Here is a 19,694-nt window from a genome sequence, read left to right as displayed (position 1 = left end):
TTCTTTGAACCGCAAACAGGGCAGCTTATTATAGAGGGATGTTGCGAATGGAAATTCATCAGAGTAAAAAAGATTTTTTAAGAAGCCCCTTTTAATATTTGTTTCCTTTTTTTATGCAAAGATTTTTCCAAGTTGCAGGTTAAAAAAAAAAAAGCGGCTCCGTGCAGAAACTGTGGGGCTGTGAACTGTGGCTGTTCAGCCCTGTGATTATTTAAGCAGCTTTTCAGCCCATTCTAAGGGCACATTCCCCCCACCCCCTTTCCTCTGGGGAGAGGCTTTTAAAAGATCAAAAGAGAGCCACACGTTTGCAGCTAGTCACCGAAAGGGCTGATACATTCTGATGATCGTTTGCCGTCATGAATTGCTCAAGAGGCACCGTGACTGAAAACTGCAATATAGACCATAAACATTTCCTCAAGACAAAATCAGTTCAACAGGCTTTTCAATGAACCAATCTGCCCCAAGTAATATGTGCTAAAATAGCGGCTCATATCACCGTCTCCATCGGTATTTCTACAACTAATACAATTAAACAACAAAATGTTAAAAACAGAATGAAAAATTAGAGGGTCTTCCTATCAGAAATGTATTTTTAATGACAAATTGGTGTTAATAAAAGGGAAAGAATAACGGATCAGTAAGATAGCAACGGTAATACCAGCTGCAATGGTCGTTAGTTTTTTATGACGACCTTTGATTTGAGAAAGAAACTAAATTTAAAACAATTTGTTGTGCAAGGTAGGATGAAATTAGAGGTGCAATGTATCATTCTCTGTAAAATATTTATTAAGCTCCTGTCAGTTTCAAGAGCAAGTTCCCAGCTAATTTTTATGCCTTTCTTTTCCCTCCAACAAATACATTAATAGGGTTCACACGTAAATATCACATGCAGATACACCTTTTGTAAGCACTTGTCTTGCACCTCAACATAAAATAGGTTTAAATAGTACATAAAGCATAATAACAAATACAGACTAACATAGTATAGTAATGCGTTACTGAAATAAACTCCAAGTAATTCTTGGGATGTTAAGATAAAACCGTTTGAATTAGATTTTAAAATACTTGAGCGAGCTGGTTTGATTTAAACACAAGGCGAAACATACTTCATCACAAGAGGGAGATTTTTAGTAATTAATCCCCAAAGGAGAAAGTCTCCTTGCAAAAGGAGTGAGGGCTGGGGCATGTCTGGATTTCAGCTCTCACACAAGTGTAATAATCACCTCTTGAATGGAAAGCTCTGAAGCAGATCGGAGGAGTGGTTGCTGCTGGGCTAGAAGGGAATCTCAGACCAGGTAAACAGTGAGGGAATTGCTGCTTCTTGAAGCGTGGGGGAACCTGAGCGAGAAAGAATCTTTGTGTGTTGCACGGCGTTCCGCGTTCCATTGTTCACTCCTGGCCAATCAATTCGCTCTCTCTCCCTCACTGCCAATCGCCTCCGGGGGCTGCTCTGGCGGCCTGGTGAAGTCACTGCTCCCTCCCTCCCTCCTCAGAGCTGGGCCTTGGGCTGATGCGTGCTGACGTCATGCTGCGTATGGGACAGGGCAGGCTCCACTTTCTAACTCCTCCAGGCTGGAGTAGTTAGTTAGCAAACAGCAGGCACTGGGCAGGCAGCCTGCTCCTTCTGCATCATAACATTTTGCACACATCTCTTTCTGCATGGTGGATATTATTTTTCATTATCCTTTTCTGGGTGCTATGGGGGATCATTCCAAGAGTAAGTTGATCTTTGGTCTGAATGATACTTGTAAATATTTTATTTGAAACGTTTAAGCTGATTCTACAAGTGGTTTATTTACAGAGATACTTTTAGAGCACATTATAAAATCGTGCATTTTTTAAACTAGGGTTATTTTTGCTCTTTCACAATCTGTTGCTTTTTGTTTTTTTTTAATTAAAAGCTATTTTATCTTGCTGTGTCACGATCTCGGGCTGCAGAATTCGTTGTGTTTTTTTTTCTTTTTAAAGAACAAATGTTTTGTTGGGTTTTGCTCTGAATGCCTTTTATTCTAATAGCTCAGGCATTCGTCATTAATTATTAATATATAAAATAAGAAAAATGCAAAAAAGAAAAGCAGAGCCTAGGTTTTTTTTTTTTTTTTAAATAAGACGTAGAATAAATGCAGATGAAATAACCGGCAGATAAAGTTCATCTGGTTTTCCATTATGTTTAACTATCTTCCAGTTCTATATTTTCCAACCTTTATCCTAGTATTTACACCTACCAATTGTCTCTGTAGAATTTCCTTGCAGTTCAAGTGACTGTAAAAGTCACAATATATATGGAGAATAGCTGATAGCTGCTGCAGTTTATCGATTTCACCTTCTTTTTCTTTATTTCTTTCTTTCCATTGCCTGAACATTAGTAGAGACTGTCTCCTAATTACGAATGCCTCTGTGATTGCAGTCCTTTGAGACAGTTCTGATTAGAAATGATATGCTTCCAGTATACGTTCTAAATTTCCTCTGCTCATTTCCACTGGTAGAAAAGCCCGGAATTGCCATGTGTGTGGGCTGTGGGAGTCAGATCCATGACCAGTACATCCTGAAGGTCTCCCCGGACCTCGAGTGGCATGCAGCATGTCTCAAATGCGCTGAATGCAGCCAGTACTTGGATGAAACCTGCACTTGTTTTGTGAGAGATGGCAAGACATACTGTAAAAGGGATTATATCAGGTGATTCAAAAAGCTCTTTATCCATTTAAAAAAAAACAACTTTCCTCCGACCCATTTCTTAAGAGCTAATTTCAAGAGCTCCCCATCTGTGAAATCGCACTTCCTCCTGCTTGCTAAAGGAGGGAGCCAATACTTTTGTGATCAGGACAAATTATGTTCCTGTTTATTCGGCTTTGGAGACAGGAAGTTATTAACGATTGATACAACCAAACGAGAATATTAATAATAACCAGCATGTCGGCGAGCAAGAGGCAGTATTGAGCTGCACATTCCCTAATGCCTGTTACAGAAGAATGTGGGTAAGGGGAAATTTTCCTGTTGAACCAGAGCCCCCTTCTCGAATTAAATGAGTGGGTCAGATTTGTTAGGAAGAGAGCAGAGGGGACCCTCTGGGTTTCTCCGCCGGGGTAATTAGTTACTGGGGAGGGCGAGCTGGGACCAGTGGGGTGAGTGTGTAGTGGCTTCATGGCCCTTTCTCTCTCGGCAGGTTATTCGGCATAAAGTGTGCGAAGTGCAAGGTGGGATTCAGCAGCAGTGATCTGGTGATGAGAGCCCGGGAGAACGTGTATCACATCGAATGTTTCCGCTGCTCCGTCTGCAGCCGCCAGCTCCTGCCCGGGGATGAGTTCTCTCTACGGGACCACGAGCTGCTCTGCCGGGCCGACCACAGCCTGCTGCTGGATAGGAGCTCGGCGGATAGCCCCAGGAGCCCCGGCCATTTACAGAGCACCAGAGGCCTGCATCTATCAGGTAAAGGAGCAACAGATCTGCCGGGCGCTGGGGCCCACCTGGGGGTGTGAGATCATCAGCTAGCTCAGTAAATACAGGGTCTAGACACATACACGCCATGTATTGTTATCCCTGGGGGGAAATGCCATGCACTGTACAAACTGCTGGAGCTGTGTGTCTGTGAATGGATAATGAATAGATGTATGAATAATTTTCTATCTAACTCGGACTCTGCCTATTAACGCCGCAGGGACATTTATATCTTTAGTCGTCCCTCTTATAGGGCTACAGAAAATACATCTGTTATCTCCACCACGATGCGCTGAGTTATGGAGGCCTAGAGAGTCTGGCCAGAGACTCTGCAGTCTTGAAGTGTTTCCCACCTGGCCCCACGCTGGGAACCTCTTCCCCCCCCCCCCCCATCTCCTTCATGTAGGCCTCTTTCTTCTGCGTCTGGGGAGTGGGAGGGACTGGACGTTACAGGCCACTTGCCAAGGAAATGTGAGGTTCTGTACACACCCAGAAGAGGAGCGGGAGAGGCAGACTGGGCGAGGGGCAGAGCGGGGGTGGCTGGAGGCGGCTGAGAAGGGAATCGGAGTTGTTACAGGGCTGGGCGAGCATTGTACAGTCCAGGCGGCTGAATACTGAGCTACACGTAGCTGCAGCCAAAACAAAAACAAAAACAGCGCACCTGGGGAGGGATGGAAGAGGGACTCAATGAGGCCAGCCAGTAGAGCCGGGGAGAGGGACGGTGGCCGCCCTGGTTGCCCAAGGGAGCAGCAGCGGATTCGTGGGAAAAGCGAGAGGGACGTGGCAGAGCCGGGGAGCGGCTACACACCCTGTTCTCGACACTGCAGTGATGCCGAGGGACAGGAGGAGAGAACCCCCCTTGCCATAGGCCCGCGGACCGGGCGGTAGGAGCCATAGCACGTTGGGTGGAGGTTAACCTCCATCTGCCTGTGGTGCTCCAGGAGGCACGGGAGGGAATTTCAACCACAGCCAGGACAGGAGGCTAGAGAGCTGGCTGTCCCCTTGGGGTGAGGGCCAGCGCCATTCCGATAACCGGCCTTCATCCTCTAAGTCCAAACCCTGCTCGCGCCCAGCCCCAGGGCAGCGGTGCTCAGAGACAAGGTGATGGGCTCTGGCCCAGGAGACTAGCTCGACAGATGGATCTGCAGCGTTTGGTCCGAAACTCCAGCTCCAGAGCCAGTCCCATAATGTGTACGAGAGCAAACAGGAGCGGGAAGACAAGTCCAAACCACGGCTGCGTTTAGGAGGTTTTGGAATAAACGGGGATTCATCCGAGGCGCCCTGAACTGCCCTGCACCAGGCTGCGAAACGCTCGCTAACCGCGGGACAGCCCCGGCAGTGGTCCTGGCGCGTTCAGTGTGAACGGGACTAGAAATCGAAAGGTGTGAGTATCGAGAGAGAGCGCCAGGGCTGCTTCCCCAATTATCTCCAGCCAGTCACTGAACACTCCGGGGCAGCTTTCTGTCATTCGGGGGAAGAAAATCAGCTAGGATGGGGGTATATTTCCATGCACAATCTCTGCTTTCATAGGCTGCCCTCCTTTCCTCCGGGAATAATAACCCTGCGACTGCAGTCCGCTCGTCCGCTGGCCTAGGCCATGTATTTGTTTCAAGAAGGGTGAGGTTTCACTCATCGGAAACAAAACCATGTGGGTTTTAAAAATATCGAGCTGCAAAAATAAAAAACAAAAACAAACCACCTCTCCTAACACCAACACTGAGTAAGAAGCGAACTGGAGCGAGATTATTCCTCTGATCAAAAGGGAATGAATGGTAAAAACAAAACAAACCCTGCCCGCAAGAAGCAGAGATCCGATGGAGAAAGGGTGGAAGACCTGGTTCCGATTGTCTCTTTGTAGGTGATTTGTGCTGGCTGCTTAGGATCTGTGCATATCGAGATTATAGGGCGGTAATGCCGCTGTGTCTCGACAAAGATTCGATCTTGGTCCTTTCGGGGGATACTCTCTGCTGACGATGTTTTTGAATTACAATTGTTGACTCATTATAGTTAACTAGTTAAAAGATCGCTGCAAGCCGGGGTTTCCCCTTTTGGGGATGATTTTATACCGCCCGGGTTATTGATTATTAAGGAAGCTCTTGTGTTGACTCCTTCCCGTCTGCCGCGTGAGACGTGCTCCCATTCGCACCGTTTTCGATTAGAAATCCCGGCTAAGGGTTTTTACTCCCGAGTACCACCCCGCATGCGGAAAGCGGTGCAGAGCCTACAGTTCCCAGGGCATGGAAGAAGCGCGGAGATTAATGGACAGGGTCACAATTGCCAGCTAGTTAGCACTTCAGCACGCTCTTTCCCTGATTATCCGGCTCCTGCTCCTTCTCCTCCTCCCTGGCTGCGGTGCACCGGGCTGGGCAGTTCGCCGCAGGCTCTCGTGGGCTGTTTGATTGAACGGTTTTTAACTCTGTTCTCCGGCCCCTGCGCTCTGCAATGGGCCCCTTTGGGTGGCTGGGTGAGCGGGGCCGGCCCTGATTCGATCCCTGGGTAATTTGCACTTGATATAAAATCTAAAGGTCAAATCCCACTCAGGGGCAAAATGCCCGTTTTGGAATAATTAATCTTGGGGGGCGGGGTTTTATTTATCTAGCCTGTAACCCCAACCCGGGCTTTCCCCATTAAATGTCCTGCTCTAAAGAGTCGCTTTCTTCCTCGATTTCCCCAGTCGGGAAGCGGCGCGGTGCCTGGGCCTGGTCTAGCCGCTGTGTGCAGGGGCAGCTCTGGCTCGGGGCCCCGGGTTAGTGAGTCTCCGGGTGATTTTCCTCCTGCCTGATTTGTATTTGTTCGCCCTGCTTTCAAGAACCCCAGCGGCCAGAGCCAGTCTCTGGGGTGGCGGCAGCAGCTTCCCACAGTGCCTGGGGGGCTGTAAAGTACCGACCCCCCCCGCACTGCCTCCTTCTTGGTTGTTGGGCTGAGCCCCGGGATCCCCGCCTTGCAGTGTGTGTGATTCGATTCTCCCTGTTGCAGACCCGGCTGGGGAAGCAGGAACCGCTTTCCCCGCCGCAGAGTGGCTGGTACAGCTCCCTGCCTGGCTGTGCTGGAAGGGGGTGCAGCTCCGGCTTTGGGGTGCGGGTGGGAATGGCCTTTTATCTCAGAGGAGACGCAGGCCGCACCAGCTCAGGGGCGCTGGGCCTGGGCCCTGCAAGCTAATCTCCCAGGCCACATTTAGTGCAGGGGCTTAGCTGCAACCTCTCGCTCCAGGCGAGCCCTTAGCAGGGACCCCCTTCCCGGGGACCCCCGGAGTTTATCCTGCGGGGGGGAGGGCTTCACTGCAGCAGGGGAGGGTGCCTGCCTGTGATTCTCTGCGCCACGAACACAGGCCGGGCCAGAGATCACTAGAAATCCACCCGCACGCTGCCTTCGCGGCCTGGCTGGGGCTGGGGGGCGGCCTGGCTGGGGGCGCCCCGGGACGTGGCTCAGACCCCAGCGCTAACTGGAGTTGGTCGGTTCCCCCTCGCCCCGCTGCAGACTCCGTGCCCGGCCGCCAGCCCTCTCTCCGGCCCCACGTGCACAAGCAGACGGAGAAGACCACCCGCGTCCGGACGGTGCTGAACGAGAAGCAGCTGCACACGCTGCGGACCTGCTACGCGGCCAACCCGCGGCCGGACGCGCTGATGAAGGAGCAGCTGGTGGAGATGACCGGCCTGAGCCCCAGAGTGATCCGGGTCTGGTTCCAGAACAAGCGCTGCAAGGACAAGAAGAAATCCATCCTCATGAAGCAGCTTCAGCAGCAGCAGCACGGCGACAAGACAGTAAGAGCAGGGCGCCTCTTTCCACCCACCGGGCAGGGGCCATTTTGCAGGAGGGAACGGCTCTCCCTGTAGTGCCCGAGGACTCCTGGCCCTGGCCCTTGATTTCCCCGCAGTGCCCCCCCGCCCCCCATATTGCTCACATGGAAATACCTGGTGAAGAAAATGTCCGTGTGAGTGCGTGACAGCACCTCCCCTCTGCTGCACGCTCCCTTGTGCGGGACACATCAGCTCCCAGGGACCTGGGCTGTTTACACAGAAATGTTTGTGTGCATTTAAAACAAAAACCCAATAGTAAAGATGTGTTAAATAAATGAATGCCCCCTCCCCCCCGCCAGCATCTGCAACCCCCAGAAGTGAAACTGGCTACAAATTGACCAGAAACCAAAAGTGAAACGGACTAGTCTGAGAGACCTGTGCAGAGTAAACAAACAGCGGGAATGGGGACCCGCGATCCAGATTTAACAACACAAATCGTTCCGCTTTAATAATCTACGGGTTTGCTGGCAACATAAAGAAATCGATTTAGTTTTCAAAACGCATGAATTGTTATTATGAACCCGGCCGTGACCCTTTAAGATATTTTGGGTTTACGTGAAAGCTGTTTTGGCGTGACAGCCACTTCATTCTTGCACTCGGGACATTGTTTAAAATGATCACACAATAAGGCTCAACCCAAAGGGAAAGTGCTCTTAGGTGCTGAAACAACCACCGTTCCGGGCTTGTTTTTAACTTGTTGGGAGAGCCCGGATACGGGTTTGAGCCTTTTCTTCTTGGGTGCCCGGCTACAGCTAAATCATCAAGCGAATAATAATTTGTACAAGTGAAATCCCGGGCTGAGATGGCACTTTGGGCCCGTGAGACTGCAGGAGAGCCCGGGGGAGGCACTGGGAACGAAACCCGGGGGGGCCGGGGGCCGGGGGTGACTCTCTGACCCCGTTCCTGCTGGGATCAGGCAGAACGACAGGCGCGGGCCCTGCTGCCCTGGGGCCCCGAGCCCCGCCGTGCCGCACGGACCCGAGCAGCCGGTGGAGCGGAGGGTGTTGCAGGGTTCCACGCGGGAGGGCGAACAGGTCCCCGCACCTGGCGCTGCAATACACGTCCACGGGGCCCAGGGAGCCGGGAAGCGCAGCGCTGGGGTGGCCTCCAGGGGGAGGCCAGCCGGGGTTTTAGGGAAGCCGGACAGCTCATGCGTTGGGCGACCCGCGCCCTGGCGCTGACTCCTGCTGCCCCTGCAATGCCCTGGGCCGCGGCCCGATACCGCAGAGCCCGCCCGGCCTGAGGCTTTGCTGCTCATCTCCCCCTCTAGAGTCTGCAGGGCCTGACCGGGACCCCTCTGGTGGCCGGGAGCCCCATCCGCCATGAGAGCGCCGTGCAAGGCAACGCCGTGGAGGTCCAGACCTACCAGCCGCCTTGGAAAGCGCTCAGTGAATTCGCATTGCAGAGTGACCTGGACCAACCTGCCTTCCAGCAGCTGGTAAGCGGCCGCTCTGCTCCACTGCGGGAGCAGGGCCCCTCCGCCTGCTCTTTATTTATTACTCCCCGACCGTGATCACCCTCCTCCTCCTGGGAGTAAAGTCATCCGCGGAGCGTCACCCCGGCCCAGCTCCGTGAAGGTTCCCAACTCCCACTGACATCACTAGAAGTTAGGAGCCGAACTGCATCCGGGATCCCTGTGCCTCGATTGGGGCCGGGGGGGGAGGGAAGAGGGGGTTGACAGTCACCCTGTGCCCGGAGGAGGAATGGTTCAGCAACCCACACTTCCATTTCCCTTGGTACATTTCGATTTGAATTAGAGAAAAGGGCCGTTTCCATGGAAGCTCAGCCCAATGCAGCCCCTGAATACAGGCTGTATTAGCAACGGAACCCCCCACTTAGACTGTAAGCTCCCTGGGGCAGGAGCTGTGATCCACAGCAGAGCAATATAAATGTTAAGCGGCCAGGAGACCAATAATGATAGAAACGGGATTAGCCACAGGGACGTGTTCCTGGTGCGTGCCCATTTCAACAGTTCCCCGCACGCTTTGGCAAGGGAATAGGAAGTGTCCTTACAGGAACAAAACAAAAGGTCCAGTTCCATCGCATTTGGAAAAAGGAAGCGAGAGACATTCCCCGGGACAAATCAGCTAGTGGTTTGTAATTGACCATGTGCTGGTAAATAGTTACAAGGGGCCAGATCCTGACATCCTGACTCAAGATTTTTGGTGAGGCTTCCAGGGTCTGGCCCATGGGCTCTCTGGTTTTTAACACTCCCGTTCCGGTGCGTTAACTTCTCTCTTAGCTGGGTGTTTGTGGAGGAGAATCGGGCTTAGAAAAGGAAGCGGATGAAGCCCCCCGTTAATGTACTCCTCCGATAGGACTGCGATGTTTTAGTAGATAATCAAAAATTAATCTTGTGTTATGTTTAGTTAATATAATGGGAAAGTGAGACAGGAGTGCTGTATGAATAATTAAACGATCATTTACTAGCATTGGAAGAGCGCATTGATGAAATATGCTGCACATACATCACCCGGTGATATATGGAGCCCAGCACTGCGCAACTGCTACTGGACCACTGCCTAGTCTGAAATGAACTTCGAAAAGTCTAGCAGATTTCTTAATGGGCAGGAGAGCCTCTTCCCATTGCAAAGAAATCCCTGGGGGTTGCACGAGGAGCGTGCAGCACTGCTGAGCTGGGGAGATCTTTTTCCATAGTGCCCAATAGCATTCCGCCAGGAGGAGGGAACTTCTCTCTAGGACGCCTGGGTTCTCATCAGCTTGGTTTGTTTGTTTAGCTATAGGTGATCATGTCGTATCCTTGTATTAAGGATGGGATTTATTTTGCCAGCACAGGCTCCGTCTGGCAGAGGGGTGCTGTGGTTTGAATGTGGGCAAGAGTAATGAAGGGCTCTGCAGGTCGTGTCGCTCCCCTGGTGCCATCCCCTGACAATAGGTGTTTGTGGCAATACCTTCTAACGAAACTGAACAGGAGGGAGGGGTTCTTTAGCCATGGGGCATCCCTGCTTGGGGAGATCGAGGCTAGGTTTAGAACAAGTGTTATTTAAAGATGTTTGAACTAAAACATGCACAAACCCTGGAGGACACAGGGCATGTTGTGTTTTAGCCCTTATCTGCTGCAGGTGAATCTTAGCTAGTTTTTAAACCCTACCTTGCACTAGGTGCTGGAATATTATTTTTAGCAGCGTCTAATTAAAAGGGGTTAACACGATAAAAAAAAAAGCTTCCCCCAGTCGAGATAAGACAGGGATTGGGGGCTCTGGATTCTGCCCACATCGCTCTCACCCATCTCCCCGCTCCCTTTCCTCTCCCCCCCCCCCCAGGTATCCTTTTCCGAATCTGGCTCCTTGGGTAACTCTTCCGGCAGCGATGTGACCTCCTTGTCTTCCCAGTTACCCGACACCCCCAACAGCATGGTACCCAGTCCTGTGGAGACGTGAGACAAGCACACACCCCCGGCGGATTTGGACTTTCGCATGCTCCTGCTCCCTGCATGAGACAAGCCCGGCCTCAGGCTGGCCCAGAGCTCCAAACAAAACTTTTTATAATAATATTATTTAAAACCAAACAAAAATATGTCTTGACTGCCAAAAAGCACCAGGATTCTAGCTGCCTTCACCAGACTGGAGAGAACTCCCCCCCCCCCATCTCCCCAGCTTGTTTTCCCAACTGATTTTTTTTCCCAGAGCAAACTTGGATTTTCTAAAATTAGCCCCCAGATCACCTACTGTATAATGGTAGTTTGTACATTTTTTTGTTTCGTTTTCCTTTTTGGAAGAAAAAAGGATCTTTTGTGTCTTCCTAAGACTGGTTGGAAGCCAGTTAAATCATCTCAGCTCGATGTTGTCTTTTGAGTAGTCATCTCCATCCCAGTGTCTCTCACAGCATCACACGAGTGAATTCATTCCATACTCTGCATTATCCCTGACTTGAAACCTTGTCCTGTTTTGGGTGGGGCGAGAGGACCCCCTCCCCCCAAGCCGCATGATTGCTGGAAAACATATATATGGAAATGAGACTTTTATTGAAAATGTTAAGTTATCTTATGGACGGAGGACAGATTGTTTGAGCCTTTAAAGAACAAAAGTAAGTTATTGTTATTTATTGTCAGAGCAGCAGTTAATAGTGGAATTAATATTTTGATTTTAATAAAAAATAACCTCATTGGAAAGTGCTGCATCGTGTGTGTATTGTTAACCAGCTCTGTCAGGTGAGAGTAAAGAGAAACCAGGGGTCAAAATTCTGCCGAAATCATTCTAAGGGGCCGTCCTTGAAAACAAATCTGCAGCTCGAAATGACCATCCGGAATCAAACTGGTCAAACTAGAAACAAGATAAATGACCTCTTCCGTCATGGTATCAGAGGCTTTAAAGGAATACATGGAACAGCAGGAATCCGTGTTGCAAAAGAGCTCCCAGTAAGACTGAGCTATTTATCGCACTGCGTTATTTATAACTGTTTTCTTAAGTATATTTTTAAAAAACACCTTGGTGTAGATGTTGATTGATATTCAAAGGAAAAGCCGAATTCCCCTCCACCCCCAATAATGATTGTCTAATTTAATCGATTTGCCTTCCTGAATCATGGCACTATGTGTTAAAGCATCCTGTCTAAGATCACACGGTATTTTTAAATTAGAAAATAAATTTATTTCCAGTTTCAATTTGAACCACTTTTCAAAACCCCAATGCAAGCTGCCCTTCTTCCCAGTGCATCCCTAGTGAAAATGTTTGTTTTCTCAGCAGTAAGAGACAGAGATTTCATCTCCTGAGCATCAGCACTGAAATGCTGGGCAGGGCTGGCTGCAATTCTGCTTCTCTTTGCAGCTTCCTATTTCAGCTCACACTCAGTTGCCAGCGACTGGGGTTGTCCCTACAAATCTATTAAATATAGCACCCGAATTGGAGATGTGGTGCTCTCCAGTTCTGTTACTGCATTTACAGTCCTGCGCCCTCCCCCACAAGGCAGTGTGTGGAGTGGGCTCTGGGTTTGTCCGCCTCTAGCTGCTGGGATCCTAATTCACAGGGAAAGTGAACTGCCCGGGGTGGACAGGGGATGCTGTTCGCAGGGGCTGGGCAGTCGCCCGGCCCCCAGGTTCCTCCCAGGAGAATGTCATTGGGCCGAAGGTTACTTCCCCTCCCCCACTCTTTATTTCAGGATTAATGCGGGGGGAGGGGGGAAGGCGTGTGAAATATATTTATTCACACTTTGCTGCTCAATAAGGGGATGAGGATGACTCTGCATTAGGCTCTTTGGCTCCCACTGCCGTCTCCCTTCCACCCGTGTAAAGGCGCAGTCAATCCAGAGCCACTCCGGATTCACACCGGTGGAAAAGAGGGCAGCTCTGGCTGTTACTAGCTCACCCGCCGCCCCAGAGAGAACACCCACTCCGGCCCCCCTCCAAAGCAGTTAAAGCCCCTCGCCTGCCGTCCTTCGCCCCTGAGGAGGCCGCGATGGGCAGCGTTGTCAGCTCCCAACAGCCGCCCAGGGCAAGGGGCGCCGGCCTCACCCACCGCGCCGCCGAAGCCCGGCCCAGCTGTGACCCAGCAGCCGCGGCTCCTGCCGCAGACCTGCGCGCCTCGGCCCTGCTCCGTAGCCGCATAAGCAACGGGTAGCATGGCGCTCGGGCTGGGTTTCAGTTTACCGGGCTACGAAGAGCGCCGCGGTCCGTGTAACCGGCTTTGCGGCCCGGAGCCGCCTGCAGCTCATTGTCTCCCGGGCTGCAGTGCCCGAGCAGGGGCGGCGGGCATTTAGCAACAAGCACCCTTTTGGTTGCCGTTACGCTGCCTGCCACTCAAGGGGCCGAGCATTGCCCAGGCCCTGCAAAGCACTTACCCTAAACCGCCCAGCCAGCGGCGGCTAAGAAATAAAACCCTTTGCACCTCGGGGAGGCGAGGGGCAGAAGCCGGGGAGCTCCCCCAGCGAGCAGCCCCCACACAGGGAATCGCTAGTGTCTAGTGCGTCAGATCATAAGCACCGAGCCCCAGCCACAAACCGGCTCGACCTTTCAAAGGCCGCGCAGCAGCGAGCTAATTAACGCGCTAAGTCCTGTGACCGCAGCTTGGGATCGCCGCGAGTGGCTAGTTTGTCCTGACTGTCCCCAGAGTGGATTTGTGATGTGATCACTCTAGTTGCATTTATTAATTCTCCCGTCTAGACAGAGGCGAAGGCTGGGCGGCTCCTTATCTGGGTTTGGCATCACCTGCAAGCGATACACTGAAGGGAGCCACATCCACCCTCTGCTACGGCCGCTGCTAGTTCCCCTCCGAGAACCAGTCTGGCGTGTCCTGGGTTTATTTTCTTTGCAGCCCCAAAGGCGAAGGGTTTCTCTGGGGAGGGAGGGGCCCCGCTCGCTGCAATGGCCCCTGGATAGGCCGTGCCCAGGTCAGCTGGTGTGACATTTCAAACCCCGCCGCCGGCCCTCTCTCTCTCTGTGTTTTAAGGAGAAACTGACTAGTGATCGCAGGAAATAAGAGGCAGATACTGAATCTCCACCAGCCCCCCGAGCCAGGCCATGAGCTGGAGGCTCGGGTTCTCAGTCACAAATATTTAACCCTTTGTTTAACCCTCCGGTGCCAGGTCGTCCCCCCCCCCCCCCCAGCAGTGCGAACCTGCCCCCTTCCAAGGGTCTGGCGCAAGGCAGATGCCAGCTGCACGGGGCTGGAAGAGCCCCACAGACGGGCCTGCGGGTGGATTTAGGGCTGGCCCACAGGGCTGTGGGCTTTGAGCGAGGGGAGGAACTGGGCTTTGCTCAGAGGCTTGTCTCTCTGCCCCCCACCCCAGGAGCCCGTCGGCCAGCTGGGGCTGCAGGCACGTCACTAGGGGCCGGGAGGCGGGGGAGGGGTGGGGTGATGGGGAGACGGTGGAAAGGGCCCGAAGTCTGGTTTTCTTCTAGTTCCCGAGAGACAGCAGCACTTTGCCTTTAATAAGCTCTTTCTCCCAAGTGTAGGAAATGGGGCTGCAAACTCCGAGATAAGAGTCTAGATAGGCTGGGTTAATAAGGACCAGGTTCGCCTCCACACTGCCCGGGCAGGTTTGCAATGAGAGCTGGGGGATCCTTGCAGACCGTGTGCACTTAACCTAGACCCCTCCCCTCCCTCCAGATCTCCCCAGGGACTGGCTGGGCCTGACCTGAGTCAAGGGCTGCACCTCCAGCCACCTTCCCCACGGGCACAGTCCATGCCCCAAGACTACCCCCCGGGCTGCTGCTGGAGTGGGGCGGAGCTGCCTCGTTCGCATTAAGCGCCGCGGGTTGCGGAGCGGATTGGAATCGCTGCAGGAGCGCATCCAGCGCGCGCGCGGGCGGAGCTGTGTGTTTAATAGGCCCGGGCCATGTCCGCAGCCCGGCGTCGAGCAGTGCAGGAGGCGCTCGGTCATTCCCCGCCTTTGTGCCGGCTCTGTCTAAGGGAGGCTGCCCTGTCTGCCAGGGACAGGTGGAGGCTGCCGGGCCCCGAGCTGGGGTCAGCCCCCCGTTGGGTTAGTTGCATCAATAAGGAAGCTCAGGTCTCCCCAGCCAGCTGGGGTTTCCCCATAAATTAAACTCTCCGCTGCAGACAAATCTCCCCTGCCGGCAATGAACCGGGCAGGATTGTGTGTCTGCCGCAGGGTCTGCGCCGGGCAGGGGGCCAGGTGGGCCCTTTGGGGTGACTCTGCCTCTGGCCCCAGCTCTCTCTAGCTGCAGGTTTGGTTGACGCCTGGTGAGTGTAACTTCCGAGTCACTAAGCTGGGCTGGAAAGTGGAGAAGTCGGCTGCTTGGCAAACAGCCCAGTGTCCTCCCAGGGAAGGGCTAGGCAGCGAGCCGCCTGCAGGCCACGGGGGCTGAGCTACATCTGGGCCACCAGGGCTGCGGGACCCAGGAGTAAGCAGTCGGAACACCGGAGTTTGCCGAGGTGTTGAAGCGCCTGGTCTAAAGGGAGTCTCCAGCGTGCAGTGGGGATGGGGAAAGGGCTGCCTGGGGGATAGAAAGGGGCTCTAAACCGGGACACAAAGGGAGGGAAGATAAGGTCACTTTCCCCGGCGGCAGGGCAGTGTGTGTGTGTGACACACAAACGCAGCCGGCGTTGGGGGAGAGATTTGCGGATTCCCTTCGGAAGCGGAGCCAAGAGGCGATAAGGCGGAGAGACGCTGCAGCTGCGGACGGAACGTGGAGTGTCTGGGGCAGCCAATAGAGAAAGTCGGGTAATTTAGACAAGTTAAAAGCGGTGTCTGGGGGCAGCAGCCAACCTAGAGCGACCACCCGCGCTAATTGGGGCGGCCGGAGCCGCTGGAAAGCTGCAGGGACGGGGGGGTAGAAGTGGGGTTAGGCCCCCCCGAAGGCGCGTGAGGTCCCCCAGCTGCCCGCTCTCCGGGCTCAGCGGCAGGGCGGCCCCAGGCAGACCCAGCTGGGGAGCCGGAGGGATGGAGGATACTGGGCGGGGGAGCTGTGCCCGGCGCTGGGGCAGCGCTCATCTGCCAGTGCCCACCCCGCAGCGGGAGGGGAGCGCAGCGGCGTGCGGGTGGCTCTAGGGCCCTGGCCTGGGTCAATCCTGGGGCGGCTTCACCCCGGGAGGCGGCCGGGGGGGGGGGGGGGGAGCCGGCTCTGGGTGGAGCTGCGCTTTGCCCCGCCAGCGGGCCGGGCGCGATCCCGCAGGGCTCGGGGCAGGGGGCCTGGGGCCACTCGCTTCCCCCTGCTGCGCCCCAGCCACGTCCCCCGCCTAGATTGAAACAAGCTGCTCCCATCACCTGGGGACTGGAGCCGCCCGGCCCCTGGAATGCGACCGAGCTATAAAAGTGCAGCCCGGCTGGCCGGCTCCTTGAAGAGGGAACTTGAAACCCCAGCGCGGCCCCCAGTCCCGCTCCTCCTCTGCAGCCTCCCAGGGCTGCTGCCCGGGTCACGCCGCAGCTCCCCCTAGCGCCTGGGCAGGTGTCTCCCGGGGTGGCAGCGGGGCCGGGGGCCAGGCCCCACTCTGTGTATTTCTACCGGGCCGCGGGGAGGGGGCGGCTCTGCTCCGGGGCGCTGCCAATTAAAGGTTGCAGGGCCAGGCTGGGCCTGGTCGCGTGGGGGGAGAATTAGAGCCTGTTGGGAACCAGCCTGCAGGAAACCCCGGCGCTAGTTGCGGAGTCTCCAGCCCCTGACAGCGGGGCGGTGTGGTCCCGCCTCCCTGGTCCCCCCAGTCAGTGCCACGGGCGGTAATTAGCTGCTTTAAGGAGCCATGGCGGCGCTGGAGGCTCAGGGACCCCCCCAGCGGGCGGATGCCCAGGGTGGGAGCTGCGCCGCAGCGGGCTGCAGGGCTCCTCTGCCGGCCGCTGCTCTGGGTGGCGGGAACCGTCCCTCGTGCCCGGGGCCCCCGGGTCACCTGCTGGGCTCAGATCCTGGCAGCTAGAAGACACGTGAAGGCGAAGGGAGCGGGGCTGGGGGAGAACCGCTCCGGCGCTGAAGGCAAACCCGAGACGGACTCTCCCGAGTTTTTAGGCTGCTCACTTCCGCTGGCGTCAATGGGAGTGAGGAGCCTAAATACCTCTGAGGCTCCGGGTCGGTGTCATGAGCCCTTCACACACTCGTTCACCTGCCCAAACTCCCATCGGCTACAATTGCCCTTCCGCAGGATCGGGCCCAGTAGAAAACAGTAAGACCCGAACTAGGGCTGGGTTTTGATTGAATATGGACTCCCGGCCCTACTCCTTTCCTTTCCCGTTCACTTCAGCGCCGGCCACCCTGTTGTCTCCCTTACTAAGGAGAAAAATAAAGGTTTGAAGTTTTATGTTAAAAGGACAAATGTCTCCACCATCTGGGTTCATCCCAGCCATGGCACGTTTATTAGACGCCAGTAATACGATGATTTATGCACCAGTTGAAAATCCAGGCAGTGAATCACTTGCGGGGAGCACAGCGAGGTCTGGAGGAATTGGACACGCTGCCCTCCTCAGTGCCAGGAGCCGGCAAAGGCCGCCCAGGGGAGAGGGCCACCAGGCCGCAGCAGGTTAATAATAAGGGAGAGGAATCGCAGCCAAGCAGGGCTGCTGTATGACAGAAGCCCCATGTGACAAAAGGTCCATCACAGCTGGCATGGCCCTGCTTAGAAAATCTCCAGAGACTCGGGCAGGCTTGAAGATCCTGTGGCTGGTGTGGAAATGGAAGCGGGGAGAGAGAGCAGAGCTGGAAACTTCTCTGGGTGTGCGGGGGGACACCTTGGTTTGCCAGAGTTCTGGCTTGTTTTAATTTTGGTCTTGTCTACACAGGGTAAACCAAGGATCTGTTCCCAAATTCTGTGCTCACACCTGGGCAGACTCACTGAAATCAAGGGGCCTGAGAGTCTATGGGGTCCATTCGATTACCTGCTTGTCCTTGCTACCCGTTGGCTAGTCCACTCACCTGAGCAATGAGGCCCCCCTTCAAGCAGAGCCCCATGACTGGCACCACAAACTGCGAGCTTCTGAAAGAGATGGTCCAAACCCCTCCAATATCACACAAGGACTTGTTTTCTTTAGCTTGCCCTGCACACTGCTGGCAAGGGGCTGTTTTCTACTGAATAAAGTATTTAAGCACCAACTACCCCACCTTCCTGTCCCAGAAAAAAAGTTTGAATGAATCCTTGGTGATCAAAGCTGCTCCAGTGATCCTTCTGGGACCTGTCTGCAAACACTTTAAATCTACTTAATGGCTGCTGTAGCCCAAATGCTTGGTATTTCCAAGAACCACAGACTGTTCCAGCCAGCAAGATGGATACTTTAAATAGGTTTAGAGACCTTAACAAGAAAACAAAAGGCAACCTATCTTAATCCTTTCCCCCCAAACTCATTTGGCTACTCATAAAAAGTAGTGGCAGCGAGAAAGTCAGGAAATAAAGTGCCCTCTTGTTCCCTCATTATTAAGATCAACAGCAAATTTCATATTTGCCGTCTTGGATTTCCCTTTTTCTGGGAATTTTTAGTCCCAAATTCCCTTTTGGTTATGAAAGTAGGAAATCTTGAAATACAGTGACTTTGTGAACTGAGTGCCTTTCCAGCTGCAACTGACACTAGCATCCAGCCACTGCCAGTAGTTTGCGAGCAGCAGGAGATTGTTACACAACCACCAAAGTGCTCAGAAACTCTTGAAAATAGAGGGTCTTATCCTGTTTGCACTGCAGAGGGACAACTTGCCATGGACTTGAATAGGGGCAGGGACTGGGCTAGAGACCAACAGAATTCAAGTGTGCTCTGTTTAGTGGTTAGGGCAGGGAACTGGGTTCTTTTCTCCCAACTGCATCTTTACAGTGGGGATATTACTATTAATTTGTGTTACCATAGCTGCAAGGAGCCCTAGTCATGAATCAGGACTCTATTGTGCTAATTGCTGTACAAACAGAACAAAAAACTGTCCCTACCTCTAAGGATCTTGCAATCTAGTAATACCTCCCTGACAGGGCTGCCTGCGGCTTAATTAATGCTTGTGAGGTGTTTTGATATCTTTGGATTAGTGAAGTGTTGCAATGATATATTTTAACATTTGATTATTATGTATGCAGCATGGTAAATGTGCACAGGGCTTTATCATACTGACAGTGTTATTTTCTATGGCAACAATTTTGATTTTTCAGATTATTTTCTACATTGTCTTCTTTCTAATCAGAGCCTTCCTTCCTTTGCACCATCCTTCATGTTATCACCGAGGCATGCGCCATCAGAATCTCTGCTGTGACTGTAAATTGTGATGTTAAACACACTGACTTGACGGTGGCTGGCTAGTTTAGAGGGAACAACTGTCTTTACATGCACAAATCTTGACATTGAGGAAAAATGGGGAAAGAAAGGAAAAAAAATAGGGAAAGGAATGGGACCCTGCAAAATCCACAACTAAAACTCTTCCTGAGTACGGTGGGGAGCTGTGTAACACTATTCTTTAAGATGCTCACCTCAGTGTTCTCATATCAGTTTGTAGGCCTGGGGTCTGATTTTATACAATATATAACAGTCTTTAAACATTCTACAATACCATTTTTTATTTGCTTACAACAACATGGTGGGATTTATGTTACATCCTTTTTAATGCGTTCTGAATAAGTTTATAATATCCATATTTTTCTTTTTGTCTCATGTTTGTGTGTGCCTGGTAAGTGTTACGATTTACTAGGGGAAAGTAGTCATCTGAATCACCACAGACTGTCATATTTTTGAGAAATAATTTTAGCCTAGCTAAACAAGCAAAATAAAATAATCTTTTCAACAGAAGCTCTGTCATTGTGGTCTAATATTGCTTGACATAGCTTTATGGAAACTCACCATTAACAGTACCAAGGTGCATCACAATTTTTTAACAATTATGATGAAAGTCTTATTCAAACTTTAAAACTGTGTGGGCTTAAAAAGTTTATTACAAATGATCTTATTCTAAAAAACCAAGAAAAGTCTAAATGAACTCTAAATTGAGTCAAATCAGGATAAATTCATTAAAATTTTGATTAATTCAAAAGATGCCTCAAGACTTCTATTTCTATTTATGAGATTGTGTCGTCTGTAGTAATTTGAATAAGTCACACTACA

At 52.4% G+C, this 19,694-nt stretch overlaps 1 protein-coding gene across 1 annotated transcript; it reads left to right on the top strand.

The window, feature by feature from the left end:
- Nucleotides 1-1,160: 1,160 nt before the first annotated feature.
- Nucleotides 1,161-11,347, top strand: ISL2 (ISL LIM homeobox 2). Its single transcript, XM_048867762.2, has 6 exons — nt 1,161-1,717; nt 2,487-2,676; nt 3,164-3,426; nt 6,913-7,196; nt 8,503-8,670; nt 10,517-11,347. Exons 1-6 carry the CDS (start codon nt 1,660-1,662, stop codon nt 10,631-10,633), a joined length of 1,080 nt encoding a protein of 359 aa, XP_048723719.1. The 5' UTR covers nt 1,161-1,659; the 3' UTR covers nt 10,634-11,347.
- The last annotated feature ends 8,347 nt before the right edge of the window (nt 11,348-19,694 follow it).

This window comes from Caretta caretta, chromosome 10 (assembly GCF_965140235.1).
Source record: "Caretta caretta isolate rCarCar2 chromosome 10, rCarCar1.hap1, whole genome shotgun sequence".
NCBI lineage: Eukaryota > Metazoa > Chordata > Testudines > Cheloniidae > Caretta > Caretta caretta.
This window is presented reverse-complemented; position numbering and strand designations above follow the sequence as displayed.